This window comes from Mesoplodon bidens (genome assembly GCF_964165515.1).
Source record: "Mesoplodon bidens genome assembly, chromosome: 17".
Lineage (NCBI taxonomy): Eukaryota > Metazoa > Chordata > Mammalia > Artiodactyla > Ziphiidae > Mesoplodon > Mesoplodon bidens.
Window position 1 is genome coordinate 23,644,699 of NC_138174.1, and position 17,921 is coordinate 23,662,619.

At 38.6% G+C, this 17,921-nt stretch overlaps 1 protein-coding gene across 3 annotated transcripts in view; it reads left to right on the forward strand.

Moving 5' to 3' along the window:
* EPSTI1 (epithelial stromal interaction 1) overlaps window positions 1-17,921 on the forward strand; it is a gene marked incomplete at its 3' end in the record, with an annotated part of 103,424 nt that overhangs the window by 79,274 nt on the left and 6,229 nt on the right. For 2 of the 3 annotated variants that reach the window (XM_081215079.1, XM_081215080.1), the window contains 2 exons: window positions 11,016-11,089; window positions 16,666-16,765. In XM_081215079.1, the coding sequence (XP_081071205.1) occupies window positions 11,016-11,089; window positions 16,666-16,765 (174 nt within the window). Of the gene's footprint in view, window positions 1-11,015; window positions 11,090-16,665; window positions 16,790-17,921 lie in introns of those variants that run through there. The other variant, XM_081215078.1, reaches the window with a different exon arrangement.

Below are 17,921 nucleotides of genomic sequence, written 5' to 3' on the forward strand. Positions count from 1 at the left end.
TCTACACTTCAACTGGGAGAATAAACACAAGATTAAACAAGAAGTTTTATAAAAATACAGATAATAATTTGTGTGTTTGCTGGAGCAAGCAGGGCTTACACTATTAGCTATTAAAAAACATTAGAGACTCCCTTGTACTGCTGCTGGTAAAAGGGGAACTGGAGGGCTATCTGACGATACCAAATTCTAAAGAGTTTCCTAAATATAAAAGTATTAGATCTAAAAGGTATACATCTATTCTGAGGAAATAATCAGAGATGCACACAAGTTGTTTATATAAGAGTGTTTATTTTTAAAATCATCTTAATGGAAAATTTGAAACAATTTGTTCAGCATAGAGGATTTGAAGATTTTGAAGTTTGGAATACAGTGCATCAATTACTACTGTGTTTTAATGACGAAGGAATATGCTCACCTACGTGAAACTGAAAAAAGGCAAGATTATAAAATAGAGTCTGGGTGAGTTTAGAAGCCTGCCTCTTCTTCTTATGGTACTTTGTGTGTGGATTACTTCATCTCTCTAAACCTCATCTGTTATGGATGATAGTAATGTTATTTACCTCATGACATTGTTTCTAAGATTACGTGAGAGAGAGCACATGGAGAGTTTATCCTAATGCCTGGCATGTGGAAGCCTGTAGATGTGACTCGAGGTGGTGATAAGCAGTTATAATTTCTGTATGTATGTAAATCAAGAAATGAAGGAAATATACTGACATGTTAAAGGAGCTTATCTCTGGGTGGAGGGTTTTTATGAGTGATTATTATGTTTTCCTTCATAGTTTTTGTACTTTCTACATTTTCGACAATGTTTAAGTAAATTTTATGAGAAAAAAATTTTTTAAGTTAGAAATTTAATTTCTTAAAAAAATTTTTAAGTTAGAAGAAATTTAATGGGAACTATTTATGGGTGGGAGATAGAGAGCTGTGTGATTCAATGACTATTGTAGCTGAAAGTCTACAATAGTAGACTTTTCAGAAAACTGAAAGTTTATATTAAAATGATAGAATTAACAATAACTAGTAAGAAAGGAGTACACATTATTAACGCTATTTTTTCACTCTCCTACTTTACCCATGAGTATTTACTTCCTTGGATTTGGTTGGTCTCCTCTCAATATTTTGAGGTCATTTCCACTTTTTCTCATAGCCAAGGACATCTTTGTCCTTCTGGGCAAAGTTACTACTGTGGGGAGCCACAGAACCAAGACTCCTCTAAGCTGTCCCTGGCCCCAAACTCTTCTCCTGTTTTAAAAATCATTCAAAGTAGGGGTTCTTGAACTTCATGGCATTAACTCTCCTGCTTCTACTATCCTTTTCTTCGTGTTGAGTTGAGAGAACACTCTCTCCTGGGAGAAGTATGCCCTGCCCGTGTGATGGCACTTTAATGTTTACATAAAGCAGTCAAGCTGAACCATGTCAGAACACGCCCCATTGGAATTCAAACATGATTTTAAAATGACCCTATCCTAGTCTCCAGTTACTACAGCCTTGCTTTGGAACATGCCTTTAAACTCATCAGCTTTCTCAAGCATCCAGCCTTGAACACACCTGTTTGTTGTATAGTTGAGCCTTTGGTAAATTGCAACACGGAGAAGTGATTTCTATAACCTCTAGGAGGAGATGGTGACCCTTTTCTTTCTTGCTCTTAGCTTGGGTCCCCAGCACTGATCCCTGGCAGCCCTTCCTCCAGTGAGAGCAATCCTGGCAGGGTGGGCACAGAAAGTGGCACCGTTTGCAGTGTGGTCCTCATTTACCCAACACCACTTGGCCAGTGTTTACAGGAGGTTCTGCTCTTGGCATCTCCAAGATGATATTTTGTTTTTCCTAGTACTTCAGTACCTTCTCTGTATGGAGCTCTGTCTGAATGCAGGGAGATGAGCAGAGCAGTGAGAAGACACACACTCTTTCCCCTGGGAGCCTTCGTGGATGCACTTAAAACGTCGAACATTCAGGAACATTTATTCCTTGTCTCTCATTTGCATCTCTTCCTTCGTATTCCTGTGTCATGCTGCTTGAACTTGTATTCAGTAATGCATCTTTTTGTTTTGTATCACAGTTGTTTCTGGGTCTGTCTCTCTCATTATACTGTGATTTCGTTCAGGTTGGAGCTGGGTCTTCTTTGCATCTCTGTACCTTCAGCCTGAATCCAGGTGTCTGGAAAACGGTTGGTGCTTCACAAATTTGTGTTGAGTGAGATAAGATTTGACAGTGCCTCAGATGCTGTGTGTCATGTCCCTCTGGCTTGGAGTGCTTTGATTTTCTTAATGTCCAAAGCTCAGTCCTTGGAACAGGAATGACTTATTTTGTATCTATCCAACGAGGTACTGCACCTACGTGTGAGAATCGCATCAATGAACCAGGAATACGCTTATAAAGCATGCAGATGCATCTGCAGTGGCTGTCAGTTCAGCAGAACAAATTAATTAGTTGAAATAATCCTTTGTGGCACCAAAAGAAAACCAGCCTCTCCCTAGTAAATATGGTTTGCTGCTTATATAGAATAATAATCCTGAGTGCAGTGGAGCTAGAGCCCCCCGCTTCTGCCACCTGGAGCAGTGGTGTTGCATGATGATGCCTCATCAGTTCCCTTACCCTTCCCTCCTGCTCTGTTTTCTCCTCTCCCCTGTCCTTGCCTCTGTAACAGGATGCTGCGTGCTATTCTCTTCCCGTCCTCTTTTTTTCTTCCCTGACAGTCCTTGACTTCATGATGTAGTATTTTGCTCTTTTATATTTTTACATATTAAAAACTGTATATCCATTGGGATTTTTAAATAAAGGAAAGCATAAAGAAACAGAAATGGTCTCCCTCACAGATAAACCTTCTTGATGGTTTGAGGAGGTAATATATTCACGTGGTTCAAAAATTTTAAAAAAACACTACTTATGACGTTAAAGTTTCCTTCCTCTGCCTATCTACTCGCTATGCTTTTATCTCCAGTGATAGTTATAGTTAGCATTTTAGTATGTGGTTTACCATAAAAATGTCTAAAATATGATGTACACCAGCATATGAGTTAAAATGGATGTATGTGTATCTTTTCTATTTACATGGAATAGTCCCCCACAAAATTGCTCTAAACCTAACTTTTATTATTTAATGTGTCTTAAAGATCTCACCATAGGCAGCCCCTTCAGTCTATCTAATTCTTTGTAACTGCTGCATAGTATTCTGTTGTGTGGATGGTCTACCTTACTGTGCCAGGTCCTTGTTAATGTGCATTAAGACTTTCTCCTGAACTTTTACTGTTTCAATAATACAAGTATGCCTCTCCTTTTTTTTTTTTGCGGTACATGGGCCCCTCACTGCCGTGGCCTCTTCCGTTGCGGAGCACAGGCTCCGGACGCGCAGGCCAGTGGCCATGACTCATGGGCCCAGCCGCTCCGCAGCATGTGGGATCTTCCTGGATCGGGGCATGAACCCGCTTCCCCTGCATCGGCAGGCGGACTCTCAACCACTGCGCCACCAGGGAAGCCCTGACTCTCCTTTTATACATATCTTTGAACACTTCTGCAAAGGATGTGTACATTTTACATAGCATTGTTTATTGCTCTCCAAAAACTAAATTAGTTTTTATTAACTTAGACACTCCACCAAAGTGCTGGGATGTACCTGATTCTCTATCAAACTTTTCTAGTTTCTCTCCCTGTGATAGAAGAAACATTTTATCTCATTGTTTTGATTTATATTTCTTTGACTTTGTGTGAAGATGATGACTATTTTTAATTTACAGGCAGTCTGTAGTTTACCTGCCAACTTCCTCCTCCTATCCTTGGCCTTTTTCTGTTTGGTGGTTGTGTTTTCCTTGTTGGTTTTTATAAGGTCTTTAGCTACCTCCTCAGGCCTTCCCTGAGACTCCATCTAAAATAGGAACTGAGCCACTGAGCCTCACAACAGTGTGTTTAATCCTCTGCATAGGATTATGGGTGGATATTTTTCTCACTTATTCATGGGCTTCCTTTTTTCTAGAATATAAACTCTTAAGGAGCAAGGATCTCATCTATCTTGTTCATTATCATTTCTCCATCATGTAGATCCAAGTCTGCCTCATCATAAGCACTCAGATATTGTTGAATGACTGAATAAAAGGATAATTGAATTAGCCTATGTATGTCATAAACATTTTTTTAAGTTTTTTTTTCCCCAATTGAAGCTTTGAATTTTCATACAGCCAAATTTATTAATATTTTTCCTTTATGATTTCTGGACCTTCCTCATTCCAAGTTTATAAATAAACTTACCCATGCCTCCTTTGGAAACTTCTATGGTTCCATCTTTTAGACTTAAATCCTAGGGCTCTATAAAATTTATTTTGATATAAAAATAAAGGATCTTGTCCTAACTTTCTCACAGTAGTTGGCTAGTCCATCATCATTCATTGAACTATCTCTCCTGCAAGGGTTTAGCACAACAACTTTTGGTAAACTGTGTTTCCATGTAGTAAGTCTTTACCTAGACTCCATCAAATTGTTTTAATTACTGTAGTTTCATGATATGTTTTAATATTTGGGGAAGCTGGTTCTCCCTCATTTCTTTTCTTTTTTAATAGGATTTTTTTATTGCTATGATTGCAAATTTATTTTTTTCCATATAAATTTCAGGGTCATTTTTGCCAAGGCTGAAAAAACTATCTTAAAAATTATTTTAGGGCTTCCCTGGTGGCACAGTGGTTGAGAGTCTGCCTGCTGATGCAGGGGACATGGGTTTGTGCCCCAGTCCGGGAAGATCCCACATGCCACGGAGCGGCTGGGCCCGTGAGCCATGGCCACTGAGCCTGCGCGTCTGGAGCCTGTGCTCCACAACGGGAGAAGCCACAACAGTGAGAGGTCCGCATTCCGCAAAAAAAAAAAAAAAAAAAAAAGTTAAAAAACCCCTATAAAACACATGTTTTATATATGCATATTACTACATATTTTTTTAAAAAAATGTAGTGGGATTGCTGGGTCATATGGTAGTTCTATTTTTAGTTTTTTAAGGAACCTCCATACTGTTCTCTATAGTGGCTGTATCAATTTACATTTCCACCAAAGGTGCAAGAGGGTTCCCTTTCCTCCACACCCTCTCCAGCATTTATAGTTTGTAGATTTTTTGATGATGGCCATTCTCACTGGTGTGAGGTGATACCTCATTGTAGTTTTGGTTTGCATTTATCTAATGATTATTGATGTTGAGCATCTTTTCATGAGTGAGTTGGCAATCTGTATATCTCCTTTGGAGAAATGTCTGTTTAGGTCTTCTGCCCATTTTTGGATTGGGTCATTTGTTTTTCTTGATATAAAGCTACATGAGCTGCTTGTATATTTTGGAGATTAATCCTTTGTCAGTTGCTTCATTTGCAAATATTTTCTCCCATTCTGAGGATTGTCTTTTTGTCTTTTTTATGGTTTCCTTTGCTGTGCAAAAGCTTTGAAGTTTCATTAGGTCACATTTGTTTATTTTTGTTTTTATTTCCATTTTCTAGGAGGTGGGTCAAGAAGGATCTTGCTGTGATTTATGTCATAGAGTGTTCTGCCTATGTTTTCCTCTAAGAGTTTGATAGTGTCTGGCCTTACATTTAGGTCTTTAATCCATTTTGAGTTTATTTTTGTGTATGGTGTTAGGGAGTGTTCTAATTTCATTGTTTTACATGTGGTTGTCCAGTTTTCCCAGCACCACTTACTGAAGAGGCTGTCTTTTCTCCTTTGTATTCTTGCCTCCTTTATCAAAGATAAGGTGACCAAATGTGTTTGGGTTTACTTCTGGGCTTTCTATCCTGTTCCATTGATCTATATATCTGTTTTTGTGCCAGTACCATACTGCCTTGATTACTGTAGCTTTGTAGTATAGTCTGAAGTCTGGGAGCCTGATTCCTCCAGCTCCGTTTTTCTTTCTCAAGATTGCTTTGGCTATTCGGGGTCTTTTGTGTTTCCATACAAATTGCGAAAATTTTTTTCTAGTTCTGTGAAAAATGCCAGTGGTAGTTTGATAGGGATTGCATTGAATCTGTAGATTGCTTTGAGTAGTATAGTCATTTTCACAATGTTGATTCTTCCAATCCAAGAACATGGTATATATCTCTCCCTCTATTTGTATCATCTTTAATTTCTTTCATCAGTGTCTAATAATTTTCTGAATACAGTTCTTTTGTCTCCTTAGGTAGGTTTATTCCTAGGTATTTTATTCTTTTTGTTGCAATGGTAACAAAATCTTTTGTCTCGTATCTAGAACTGATGAGTTTAGTTTGTTCAGCATCCATATTATCAAACTTAGAATGGTTTGGATATTAGAAGATGCTCCTTGGAGAAATGGGTTAATACATGTGGGAAGAATTAGCATCGTCTGCCAAGATGGATTTAGGTTTTTTTTTTCTTTTCTTTTTAAAAACAGCTCTATTGAAGTATAATTGATTACAAAGAACTACACATATTAAATGTGTATAATTTGAAGAGTTTGTACATATGCATACTCTCATGATACCATCACCACAATTAAGGTAAAAGACATATTCAACACCTCCCAGAGTTTCCTTGTGTCCCTTTGTTTTTGTGATAACAACATTTAACATGAGATCTATCCTCTTAAATTTTGAAGTGCACAATACTATATTGTTAACTATAGCCACACAGCAGATCTCTATAACTTATTAATGTTGTACAGCAAATCTCTATATCTTATTAATATAGCATAACTAACTTTATACCCACTGAATAACAAGTCCCCATATCCCCCACCCCCTAGCTCATGACAACCATTATTTCTCTTAGCAGATGTCCTCAAGGTTCATCCACATTGTTGCATATTGCAGGGTTTCCTTCTTTTAAAGCCTGAATAATATTCCATCCTATGTGCATAACTAAATTTTAAAAATTAATTCATCTACTGATGAACACTCAGGTTTTTTCTATATCTTGGCTACTATGAATAGTGCTACAAAGAACATGCAACTGGAGATACCTCTTTGATATCCTGAATTCTGTTCTTTTGGATACATACCCAGAAGTGGGATTGCTGGGTAATATGGTAGTTCTATTTTTGATTTTTAAAGGAACCTCCATACCGTTTGTCATTCCCCAACCAACAATGAACGAGGGTTCCTGTTTCTTCACAACATTGTCAACACTTACCCTTTATTTGCTATCCTAACAGATGTGAGGTGATATCTCATTGTAGTTTTGATTTGTATTTCCCTGATAATTAATGATATTGAGCATCTTTTCATATACCTGTTGGCCATTTGCATGTCATCATTGGATAAATGTCCATTTAAGTCCTTTGCCCATTTAAAAAACTGGGTTATTTATTTTTGGCTATTGATTTGTATGAGTTCCTTATATATTTTGAAAATTAACCCCTTATCAAACATGGTTTACAAATATTTTCTCCCACTCTATAGCTTGGCTTTCCATTCTGTTGATTGTTTCCTTTGCTGTATGGAAACTTTTTAGTTTGATGTAATCCTACTTGTTTATTTTAGCTTTTGTTGCCCGTGCTTTGGTGTCACATCCAGGAAATCATTTCCAAGACCAATGTCAAATAGCTTTTCTGTTATGCTTTCTTCTAGGAGTTTTACAGTTACACATTTTATGTTTAGGTCTTTAATCCATTTTGCATTGATTTTTGTGTATGGTTTAAGGTAGGGGTCCAGTCTGATTCTTTTGTGTGTGGATATCCAGTTTTCCTAACACCAGTTGTTGAAGAGACAATATTTCCCCATTGTGCGTTCTTGGCACCCCTGTCAAAGATTAGTAACAGTATATGCATGAGTTTATTTCTGGGCTCTGTATTCTGTTCCATTAGTCTATATGTCTGTCTTTATGCCAGTACATTGCTAATTTAATTACTGTAGTTTTGCAAAATATTTTGAAATCAAGAAGTGTGGTGCTTCCAGCTTTGTTTTTCTTCCTCAAGATCACTTTGACTATCCTGGGTCTTCTGTGATTCCAGATGAATTTAGGATTGTTTTTTCTATTTCTGTAAAAAATGCCATTGGAATTTTGGTGGGTATAGCATTGAATCTAGGTTGTTTTGGGTAGTATGGACATTTTAATATTAATTCTTCCAATCTACAAACACAGGATATCTTTCCTTTTATTTGTTCCTTCTTCAGTTCTTTCATCCATGTTTTGTAGTTTTCAGTGTACAAGTATTTTACCTGCTGGTACTCAGCATGCAGTCTGCAGTCACTGTTTGGGAGGCTCCCTGCTCTGTGAGGTAACGGTCCACGCTCAAACTCCATGAGGTCCTGATGGCCCCTTAAATGAGTTATTCATATACTATCTGAGAAAGCTCCTATTCACATCTGCCAATATCTTTAAAAGGCTTGAGTGCATACATGGGGGATGTCCCAGACAAGGCTTCTGATGGCAGGCCACCTATGGGCACCTCGTTTGGAGCACAGGTGGTGCCCATGCTCTCAAAGGCCGAGGCCTGCGGGCTGCCATTTTGGGAACGCCCGCCCTCCCAGGATTTAGGTTTGAACTTAGGTTAGATAGGATGTACTAGAACTTTTGAGTGTAAATGGGCCCTATAGTTCTAGATATGGCTGTTTATTAACTACTGACAAGTTATCCTTAATCTTAACTGCCTATTTTGGATGCATTTATACAGAAGATTAGATAACAAAAGAAGTCTAAGCTCTAGTCTTTATTTTGCTACTTAGGAGCCACTTAGCATTTGATAAAATACTTAAACTGAGTCTCTGATCCTTTGTTTCCTGATCTATGAAACAAGCATAATAATGCTCATCCATTCATTCATCAAATAACACTTTATTTACCTGCCTACCTTTGAGAATTGTTGTGAGGATCAAGTAACAGAATTCTGGTGTAATTTTTGTTTGAAAATGTTAAGATCTTCTGGTTAAGCACTGCACTTTCAAAATATTTCATTGCTTATCTCCAGTCCCTCTTTCACCGAATCCCACTAAAAACACAATACACGAAATGTTTTTTAAAAAGGCACAATAAGCCAGTATGTAGAACAAAAGAACAGGCCAGGGGCTGGAGAAAAAAAAAGAAACCCAAAACAAACAAACAAACAAAAAAAAAACAGGATATCAGCACAATTTCAAGCTGGAAAGTAGAGCAGGAAAAGGCAGAACTCATTTTCAAGAAGTGGTAAACTGAAGTTGAAGCAGTCCCGATACAAGTGTGGAATTGGAGGCACCTGGTATCTCTGAGGGCTAGGGTTGAAAAAAGGATGACTTGGAAATCTAACTCAGGAATGGTAAGACCCCTAGGACGCTTCCCCCACCTCACTGAAAGTTAAAAAAAAAAAAAAACAGTTGTAAGGATGAGGGATGAGGATGGTGGTGTACCAGGAAGGGAAGTTGGAATTGGGATGGAGGTAGTAATAGAGATATAAATCTTCTCCATGGTAGGAAGCCAAAAAAAAAAAAATACTATTTAAAAAAAATTAAGAAATAGAAGAATATTCATGCTTTAAAGGAGATAAATGACAGAGGAAACCACACACAAAAATTGAACATGATTGTGTGGGTGAGGGAGAGGACTGGAGCTTCTTTTATTTTAATATAAGCCTAGTATAAGTAGTACTGTTGCTTGGTAGACTTAAACTATGTTCATATAGCAACAAAAATTAAAATGAAAGACTTTATGCCATTGTAGAGAATGAGGCTCTAGCACCAGGATTGGCATCTAGGTGTTTAATAAGTACTTGTGAAGTGGCTGAATGAATATTATTCAGTTATTTAGAAAAGTCTCCAATTTTACCCGTGTCATTGGTGCTAGGTAGAAATTAGAATTAAATAATGTGCTTTAGGGATTCATGAGTAGCATATTTGGATTGTCACAGTATAAGAAACCAGTCTTTTTATTCTGGAGACTATAGAATGTTGGAAGGCCTCTGAATATAGTTAAAAGAATAAAATGTCAATCTGAACTTTGAATTTATTTTATACTTTTCATCATGGAAGTTTGGGGGTTAAAAAATACATGTGTTGGTATGTGTTTATCAAGAGGTGACAATATTTTCTCTCTCAGAAAACCTCTTTGACTTAGGCACTAACTTATGACATGGGCCTGATAACTTCCCTCTGCCTTTTTCTGTCGTTAACATGAGTTTATAACTTGGTCTGCTTAAAGATGTATGCAGTTGAGTATTGAGATTATCTGGCACCTAGTTCTTTGGTTTAATACTGTAAACACAGTAACTGAGTGTGGAAGTTGTTGCTTCTTCCAAGAATATAATCAGAATGGCAGAAGCTAGAGATTTAGTTTTAGTAACATGATCTCCTATTTGAAGCAAAATATCCTCTCCAGGGAATCCAAAGTTCTGCTAGTATATGAAGTAACCAGTCAATGATAGGTGTTCTTCTCCAGAATGGAAAGTGTTTTGGGAATTGCTCTACAGAATCAAGTCCAATATATATTTGTAAGTAGCCATGAATTTGTTGGGAAATAGAAGCTAGAGAAATTACCAAGAAATAGTATTGTGTAACATTTGTTAAGGAACTAATTTGTTTTGTTTTTCTTTGTAAGACACAGGTGAGTTTGGCTCACATTGTGTTTTCCTTTGTGTTATGTTGTACCAAATGGTCTAATATCTTGAACATGCACATTGGCTTTTTTTTTTTTTTTTTTTTTTTCGGTACGCGGGCCTTTCACTGTTGTGGCCTCTCCCGTTGCGGAGCACAGGCTCCAGATGCGCAGACTCAGCAGCCATGGCTCACGGGGGCCCAGTCGCTCAGCGGCATGTGGGATCCTCCCGGACTGGGGCACGAACCCGTGTCCCCTGCATCGGCAGGCAGACTCTCAACCACTGCGCCACCAGGGAAGCCCCACATTGGCTTTTTAATCTCACAATTTTACACTCACAGAGTTATTATTTGACTAAGGCACAATTATTTTTGCTACCTGGTTATGTAAGAAAATAATTTCACGTGGAAATGGTACTTAAGTAAAAGTTTAAAAAATGAAATATCGTACCAGCTAAGGTCAAATACTTAATTGATTTGGGTGTCTTCTGTACAACCATGTTAATTGAAAACCATATTTTAAAATTTCATTGTTCCTAGAGTGAATTACTGGAATTTAAACGAGAGCAACAGGAGGAAGAAAGAGCCAAAATCCACCAGGCTGAACACAGGAGGTATAAATGGCAATAAAATAAGCATCCTTGGTTAAAACACTACCTATAAAGTTTTTTCAATGTTTTGGGGAAACACTAAAGTAATATTGAATACAGTAGTGGAATCTATATTACCTTTTTTTTTTTGCGGTACACGGGCCTCTCGCTGTTGTGGCCTCTCCCATTGCGGAGCACAGGCTCCGGACACGCAGGCTCAGTGGCCATGGCTCATGGGCCCAGCTGCTCCACGGCATGTGGGATCTTCCCGGACCGGGGCACGAACCCGTGTCCCCTGCATCGGCAGGCGGACTCTCAACCACTGCGCCACCAGGGAAGCCCTCTATATTACCTTTTAACCTTTATATTATTGGGGTGTGGTATGTGTGAGGATGCCAGCTGCTATGTGTGCACACACACACATACACATACAATATCCAATTTTTCTGAACTGGTGGCATAAATTGACACTAGAAAGTGAAATCAGCTCTCAAGCTATATGTTTATTTAGGTCATACTTAATTTCCCCCCCATGAAACAAAGCATATTAATCCTTTGATATGATGCTTTACCATCTGTAGACTACTTTAGAATGATTGAACTAGTATAGATGGTAAGATACTCATACTTGAATATAAAAGCTCAGACAAGAACTATCATTAAAGTTGTTTTATGTTGACTAACATATTAGGGAAAAAATCTTAAAATAGAACCAGTAAGTAATTCTTAATAGTGGAAATAGTCTCTATCTTATTTCTAATGTCAGGCAGTAAGAGTGCCCAGAATATCATGTTGATGTTGGACCAGTGCTAATAACTACCATAGATACCATTATTCTAGATTTTCCTAGGGAGCAGCTGGGTTATTTGAGTTTACTGCAGTGTGATTGTCTCAGGAGAAGAATTTAATGTAAAGGCTTTCATGATTTAAAGGAGCAAATTCTTTTGAAACTGACTGGCTTCATTTATGTGTTTAACCTTCCCACTATCACTAAAGTGTATTTTTAAATTGTGGTGGTTTCATTTTGTAAATGAGACTTTAAAAAGTGTTAATGGAAGCTCCCAATTCTGCTGCAGTTGCCAACTGTGGATGTGTACTCATATTATTTTGACTGGATTTTTCTGCTTCCATAGCCCAGTCAGAACAGTTTTAAAATATCAAATGTGAATTTATGTGTTCTTCTCTGTTTATAAGGAAACATAAAAACTCTGATACACTGGTTAGACTGTTTTGTTGGGTAAAGGGGAACCTTTACTGCTACCTATTTTATAATAAAGTAGGTCATGAATTAGTTTAGTCTTTTACTTTTTTTTCTCTTTAAAAGTCTTCCTATTAAAAAACCTGATAGTGTATTTCTATAACACTGGTTAGTAGTAGCCAGTTATTTCTCTGAATTTCTGAGAATTGGATTATAAAGCTTTAAGCATTTTAAAGATAGTGGTATGTCACATTAATAGGTCCCATTGCTAAGAAATTAATCTTCAATGGGCACCCAATAAAAATGCGTTATTTGATTAGAGGTGGAAAAGATTACTTTTTTGTTACAGGAACCTTGACCCTTATTCTTTATTTCCTTACTGCTGAATACCTAAATATTGGTGGCACTATTTATTTCCTACATCTCCTATTCTTTCTACTGATTCTAGTTAAATGTAGATCCAAATTTAATCCAATAGGAAATCTCTCTGGATAATAAACTCAGTAATCAGTTTTGAAACAACTGATCAAGTCTTTAAACATATTTTATGCTCTCTATCAGCTTTTGATAAAAGCTTATGTTTATATTGTCCTTTGGAGTTTATAGTGAGCTTTTCTATGTTATCATATGAAAATACTCGTTCAGTTGTCTCTTAATGAATAAAATAGCGGTGTCCATTCCTGCTGAGGGCAACAATACAAACTATGTAGTTTGAGCATACGGAACATAAGTTAGGTTTTCTCCAGGGGTATAATTTTATTGGAGACAAAAAGACAATGTGTTTCCTACTGTTTGGAAGTTCACATAGCAGAAAGTGCAGCCCTGAGTTTTATAATAGAAAGCTTGTAGATTCCTAATAAGCTTTACAATGAATCCCATAATGATTGAACCTGATTGCACCTGAACCTGACCCAGCGTAACTTTTTGAGTAAGAGAGGAAAGTTGAAGCTCCAGTGGGAAAAGACAGAGCACTGGGGTCAAGGACTTTAAAGGATCTGGGCCACAAGCTGGAAATTGGAAGGAACTGAACTGATTTATTGAAACTTGAACCATCCTTGAACAATAGTTTTTATCCTTAGAAGAACATTCAGAGCACTAGCTTGACAGCAATGAAATGTATGAATTTTCTAACACCAGTAAACAAAAATATAAACTGGTACTTTTTTCCCCTATTTGAATTTGTTACTGAGTCCAAGCTCGTACTTCTCGTCCCATGACAGGCCAATAAATCAGAGACGAGGTGCTGGGGCAAGGAATAGCGACTTTATTCGGAAACCGGCAAACTGAGAAGATGGTGGACTCGTGTCCCAGAGAACCATCTTGCCTGAGTTAGAATTCAGGCTTCTTTTATACTAAAAGGGGAGGGAGTAAAGTCAAACATTTCCTGGTACCCGTCAGCCTCCAGTGGGGATGTGTTAATTTCTTCATCCCTGCAGTCATTCACAGGTGGGCCTGGCCAGGATGCTCCCTGTGAGCTAAACAAAGGTATTTTACCTCATTATCTGAGAGGAAGGGTTCTCAAAAATGGGCCATTCTGTATAATTTAAGCTTATAGGCAACAACCCTTTAGTGATTAACTTGTAGTAGAATACAAAAGATTCTTCCCTATTACAAATTCTTGATAGAAATTGAAAAAGGTGATCTGTTTACCACCCATGATCTCTAGTTGACCCACTCTGCTGTCCTCTTAGTAACATGCTTAAAAGTGAATCACATCACCTTGTGTGCGTCACAAGTCATCCATCTTCAAAGTGTTTGAGTGAATTGAGTGCAGTGGACAATGAACTACATTCACTACCATGGGTAATTTCACAATGCAGCTGCGGTCACAGAAGCAGGCCGAGGTGGGGACCATGCACCTGGACAATTCATTCATTCACCTCTTACATATCAGGGCACACTCTGTGAAGGCTTTGTTCTAGGCACTGGGAATAGGCGTAAACAAGGCAGAGAAAGTCCCTGACTGCATGGAATTTACAATCTGGAGGAAAGAAACAGAAGTCAACAATTTAACGGCGAGATTAGTTCAGTGATACACACCAGGAGGACCACATCACAGAGTGATGTTAAGAGAGAGATTGGAGATGATAGTTCCTCAATGAAGAGGTGACATCCAAAAACAAGAGCTGGTCACATAGAGATGGGGGGGCGCAAATCATACAATGGAATGCCCCCTCTTTTTTTTTTTTTTTTTTTGCGGTACGCGGGCCTCTCACTGTTGTGGCCTCTCCCATTGCGGAGCACAGGCTCTGGATGCGCAGGCTCAGCGGCCATGGCTCACGGGCCCAGCCGCTCCGCGGCATGTGGGATCTTCCCGGACCGGGGCACGAACCTGCGTCCCCTGCATCGGCAGGCAGACTCTCAACCACTGCGCCACCAGGGAAGCCCTGGAATGCCCCCTCTTATCAAGCATAGGAACAAAAGCAAAGGCCCTAAGTCAGGAATGAGCTTGGTCTTTCTGAGTCCCAAATGATTTGATTATAGATGGTGAGGAAGAGAATAATACAACATGAGGTAAGAAAGGTAGGCAGGAAATAGAAGATTCTGTAAGCCAATGATTTTATTCTAAGAATAATAGGAGTCATGGGAGGGTTTTAAACAAAATTCCAGAAGGCATGATCCCTTTTATAATTTAGTAAGGTGGTTGTATGGAGAACAGACTGCAGAGGGCAGGAGTGGAAGCAGAAGCAAGATGGGAGATGATAGGGATTTGTACTAGAATGGTGGTCATCAAAAGAAATGGGTGATTTAGGATGTGTCTAGTGGGTGGAGCCAACAAGAATTCTAGTGGATTGGATGTGGGGTGGGATGGGGGATATTGAGGGAAAGCCCATCTTTGTTACTGACAAAAAGACTGGATAAAAACAGCCCCAGGCATATAGACCATCCAGAATACCATTGGTTGTGTAGTTTTAGGGGGATCAAGGTCAGTTCTGTCTTCCTTAATATTCAAGTCTCCAGCTCAAGTATCTTACTTCGATCTGCATGCTGAGAGGTCTAGAAAAGGTGACTTAAACATTCAGCTCTGCAGTGAACCAGGCTGACCAGAATATGGCACCTGGGTAGATTTTATGGTGAGAGATAAAAAAAGCCTTCTAATAACTAAGATGTGACCACTGCCAGATGCAGCTTCGAGTTGAGGAGAAAACAGCAACCCCATAAGCCAGAGACTAACCTGGGTCAACATGCAGTTGGCATTTTAGCTGGCACACTGAGCAAGACCACTAGGCAAACCCCCAGCCTCTGACTTTGCCACTCAGCAGTCATTATCCTCAAAGTTCCCAAATCTCCCACAGTCGCTGACCTACAGCCACCCACCATGACCACATTTGCTAAACTTCATGACTAAAAAGGAGGCTAACTTGACTGGGTCCTGCCTATCCTCCCTTCCACAAGCATGGATTGAGTGGTTGCTGTGCTCCAGGCACTCTGTTTCTGCTGAGAAGCTTATGGTCTTCATGACACTGTTCCTCAATAATCCGTTCACATCATAGGGTACCTGTTACAATGCTATTTCTCCAGCCACCATGTCCCTGACTCTACTCAGCCATACATGGGCAACTCAGAGCATGGTGTGGCCTTTTTCTTTTTTAAATTCAAAAATTGTAAGATATAACACCCAGAAAGTCCATGAAATGAATATTTAGGATGATTAATTATAAAATGGACATCCAGGTAACCAGCCCCAGGAATAGAATATAACCATCATCCTATAGGTAACCTTATCCTGACCCTTACGATAATCACTTCTTGCCTTTATTGTTTTACCACCTATATGTTAAACTTAATTTCTGAAATTGGTTGCTGCAAGTATGACCGAACATCAGGGAAGAATGTACCCCACCCTTCTTTTGAAAGCTTGGGCTTCCTTCTTCTGATATTTCCCTTTTCCCACACTCTCTTCCTATTTTCCTTCCAGTTTTCACTAATGGGATTTACCTTAGCAAGACTGGCAATGGGGTACAGGATATATGGGAGGGACATCTGTCTTGTAAAAACAGCACCACAGAGCTATGTTTGGTTTCTCTTTATATTTTAGTTCTTGCTGAAGCTTCCACCTTTCCTCAGCTTCTGGGGTTCACTCCTGGCATGGCCCTGAGGGGTATGGTTGCTTGGGTGACCAAGGCTCTTGTAGAACTGGTAGAGGTGGGTAAGTGAAACTCTGAAGTTAAGAATTTATGCCCCTTTTGGTGTGAGCCAAGACTGGCACCGGCTCCACCAAAGGACTGTTCACAGCATGTCATATGGTTAATGTGAAAAGAAGTGTCTGTAGAAATCTTCTGAGCTGAATAGGGGAAGGCAGCAGTCCCCACAGTCCGTTCAGACAGCACATTAGGTTCTCAGAAATCTCTCAGCCCTGCAGCAAGCTTTCCACTTACACACATTTTTCATTGTTTTAAAGGGTAAATAATGCTTTTCTGGACCGACTCCAAGGTGAAAGTCAACCAGGTGGCCTCCAGCACTTTGGAGGCTATTGGAATATGAATAATGGTAACAGCTGGGTGAGTTTTATTATATTTTTCTAAAAAAAAAACCTTTCAAAGTTGAAGAATAAAAACAAGGAGAGTTTTAAAAATACGTTGTGGCCTTCTCCCCAGATACTATTTTCTTTTTGGTGTGCTATTCAACTGTGTGATGGGCAGTCAGCCAGGGTGATTACTGTAAATTCCACAATAGCTTCTGAGAGATGGAGAAGGTCCTGATTTCAGCTCCAGTCAATGCCAATCACAATAAAAAATGACACCTGCCCTTTGTTTGCTGTGTGATTGCCTGGACTGCAAGGCTTTTTAAAAAATCACCCTTTGCCCAGACCTAAAACAAAAACAAATGAACATTTTTTTTCAGGAAGATTTTCAGTGAAATATGGTTATAAAAATAGTAAGCATTCTCTTGTAATATATTCTTTCAGCGAAACTAGCACGTCAAAGAAACGAGCATGTAATTTTTCACTGAAAAATGATTTTTAAAAACCCCTACAGCAAAATGCACTTTTTGAAAATGAAATGTTCTTACAGATTTCCGTGAAGAAAACCTTGCAACTGTGTTGTAATATGTGTGTAATGTGTTTTGTGTGCACAATATATTATTGAAACGGCACCAAAGCTTTGGAATGTATGGGATTGTGGGGTTTGCAATGTGTACAGAATCAAAACTAACTACAGTGGGTTTTATAATTTAATTGAAGCCCAAGTGTATATGTGCCTACTCAAAAAAAAAAAAAACCCAGAACAGATAGAAACCTTTAAACTGGTAAAATACAACAAAGTAATCAAATGCTTGCTGACCTGGAAACTCTAGAGGAGATCACCCCTTAACAAATACTTGATGGACAAAAGATCATTTTTGAGAAGACAATCTGTTAGAAATCTTATATGCATGTTTCCTTGGAATGCATCTAGTGGTTAAAATTTATGGATAGATTTCAAAAATGTATACATATATTGAAGATAATTAAGTGTAGGCAAATTTGTAGAGAATGCACAGTGGATGTGTCTATTTATAATGTATGCTCATGTGTATCACTGTGGCATTCAGAATAGGGACAATATACAAGAGAGAAAAAAGAATCAAAGCACAGTATCTTTGCATCTTGTGTGAAATTGACAAATTACTGACTTATAAGAATACATGAGTAAGAGTCATGTGGAAAATAGGGCA